At 51.4% G+C, this 1,598-nt stretch overlaps 1 protein-coding gene across 1 annotated transcript; it reads left to right on the top strand.

The window, feature by feature from the left end:
- Positions 1 to 198: 198 nt before the first annotated feature.
- Positions 199 to 745, top strand: H310_14393 (hypothetical protein; the record flags this gene model as incomplete). The annotated part of the gene is made up of 2 exons (XM_008882249.1): positions 199 to 401; positions 565 to 745. The coding sequence occupies 2 exons, from the start codon at positions 199 to 201 to the stop codon at positions 743 to 745; spliced, it is 384 nt and encodes a 127-aa protein (XP_008880471.1).
- Positions 746 to 1,598: the final 853 nt, after the last annotated feature.

The raw sequence follows: 1,598 nt of genomic DNA, 5'->3' as shown, positions 1-1,598 counted from the left end.
CTGGATTCGACCACCATTCCAATGTAAATGAAAAGGCGACCTCGCATTTCCTGCGAAAACACCCCGCTCTCGACGTTTCTATTACCAGCGTAGCGCTTGGCGAGAGCACGTCCACCAACCCCGTGGTTGTCGCTCGTGCTTTCACTGATCACTGGAAGTCACATCATAGTGTCTCCCCCTGATGCTCCTCGTCCGAACATGGCTGTTCGAGCCAAAGTTGTCGATCATGTAACGAAGTCGCTCACCGTTGCACAACGCACCGACCTGGGTCGACCCATCGACTCCGCTGAGCTCGGGGCAGCTCTGCAATCGATGAAGCCCAATACGGCACCAGGCCCGGATGGGTGGCCGGTGGCCTTCTTTCTCACTGCGCCTTCCACATTTGCTGCCATCCTACCCGAGTTTTCAATCATCAGTGGTCCAAATTCGGATGCCTTCTCCCCCAGCAGCGCCTGAGCGCGGTGATTCTGCTCTATAAGAAGGGCCAACGAAACGATCCGGGCAATTTCCGCCCCATCGCACTCATGCCCGTTGAAGTAAAGATCCTATCACGTGTACTTGCAGTCGTCTGTCCACCGTCGCGCCCACCATCATCCATCCAACGCAGGCAGCGTTTGTCCGCGGCTGCAGCATGCGGGACAACATCCACCTCCTAACCGCCCAACAGCACAAAGCGACGCGTGACAATGTGGAATGGCACGCGATCTTCCTCGACTTTGCCAAGGCTTACGACTGCGTCGACTGAACCATTCAGTTTGATGTCATGGCCAAAATGAACACCGGGCCCAACTATCTCGAGTGGGTCAAGCTGCTCTACACCAATCCTGTCGTGCGACCGCTGCTGAACGACTCCCTCGGGCCAGCCATACACCCGAACCGTGGAGACAAGCAAGGGTGTTTCTTGTACTGCCTCTTGTTCAACCTCTACATAGCAAGATCTCTTGAAGCAACAACAGGGAAAAATAGATTTGGCTCACAAATTTATGTGACATTGAAGAACTGTGTGCCTGCTGGTACCTTGAGATGTTAACGCCGCTGTAATCCGATATTCACTACAAGCCCAGTTGGAGTTCTGCTCTGACAATGTTGCTGCGCTTCTGTGAATTTCGCAAGTATTATTTGCAACACAGACGATCACTGTATCCTGCATCTACAGCTGAGTTCTCGACAAGATTTAGATTGGCCCTTTGGTGGAGGAACTTCAAGATGTGCGCTCGGTGATAAACACTATGCAGTGTGACGATTTGTCCCTTGCTGGTGTTCGAGTCCTTTTCAACGCAGTGTTGGAGGACCACGTTGCAATGATTAGTCATCTCGATCCTGATGTAAAAATCGCTACTCTTTCTATTTTTATCGGGGTTGTCAAAATCCTCAACGGAGCGGAGTCGACATTACTCCAATTGAGTTGGAATGTATTGATCCACTCCTTCATGGCACGGCTGTTCATTTTTTATCTACTGGAAAGCTCCCGTTTACAGAACGGGCCAGAAAAGCTCTAACATACGTAAACAGTTGCTACTTTGACTGCCGTTTTCTATGTCCGACGCCATACCCTCGCGAACGCTTTTTCTACCGGAAAGCTCGCCAATCTGACTTCC

Source organism: Aphanomyces invadans (genome assembly GCF_000520115.1).
Source record: "Aphanomyces invadans strain NJM9701 unplaced genomic scaffold supercont1.68, whole genome shotgun sequence".
Taxonomy (NCBI): Eukaryota; Oomycota; class Saprolegniomycetes; order Saprolegniales; family Verrucalvaceae; genus Aphanomyces; species Aphanomyces invadans.
Note: the sequence above shows the minus strand (reverse complement) of the source record. Positions and strands in the feature narration are given on the sequence as shown.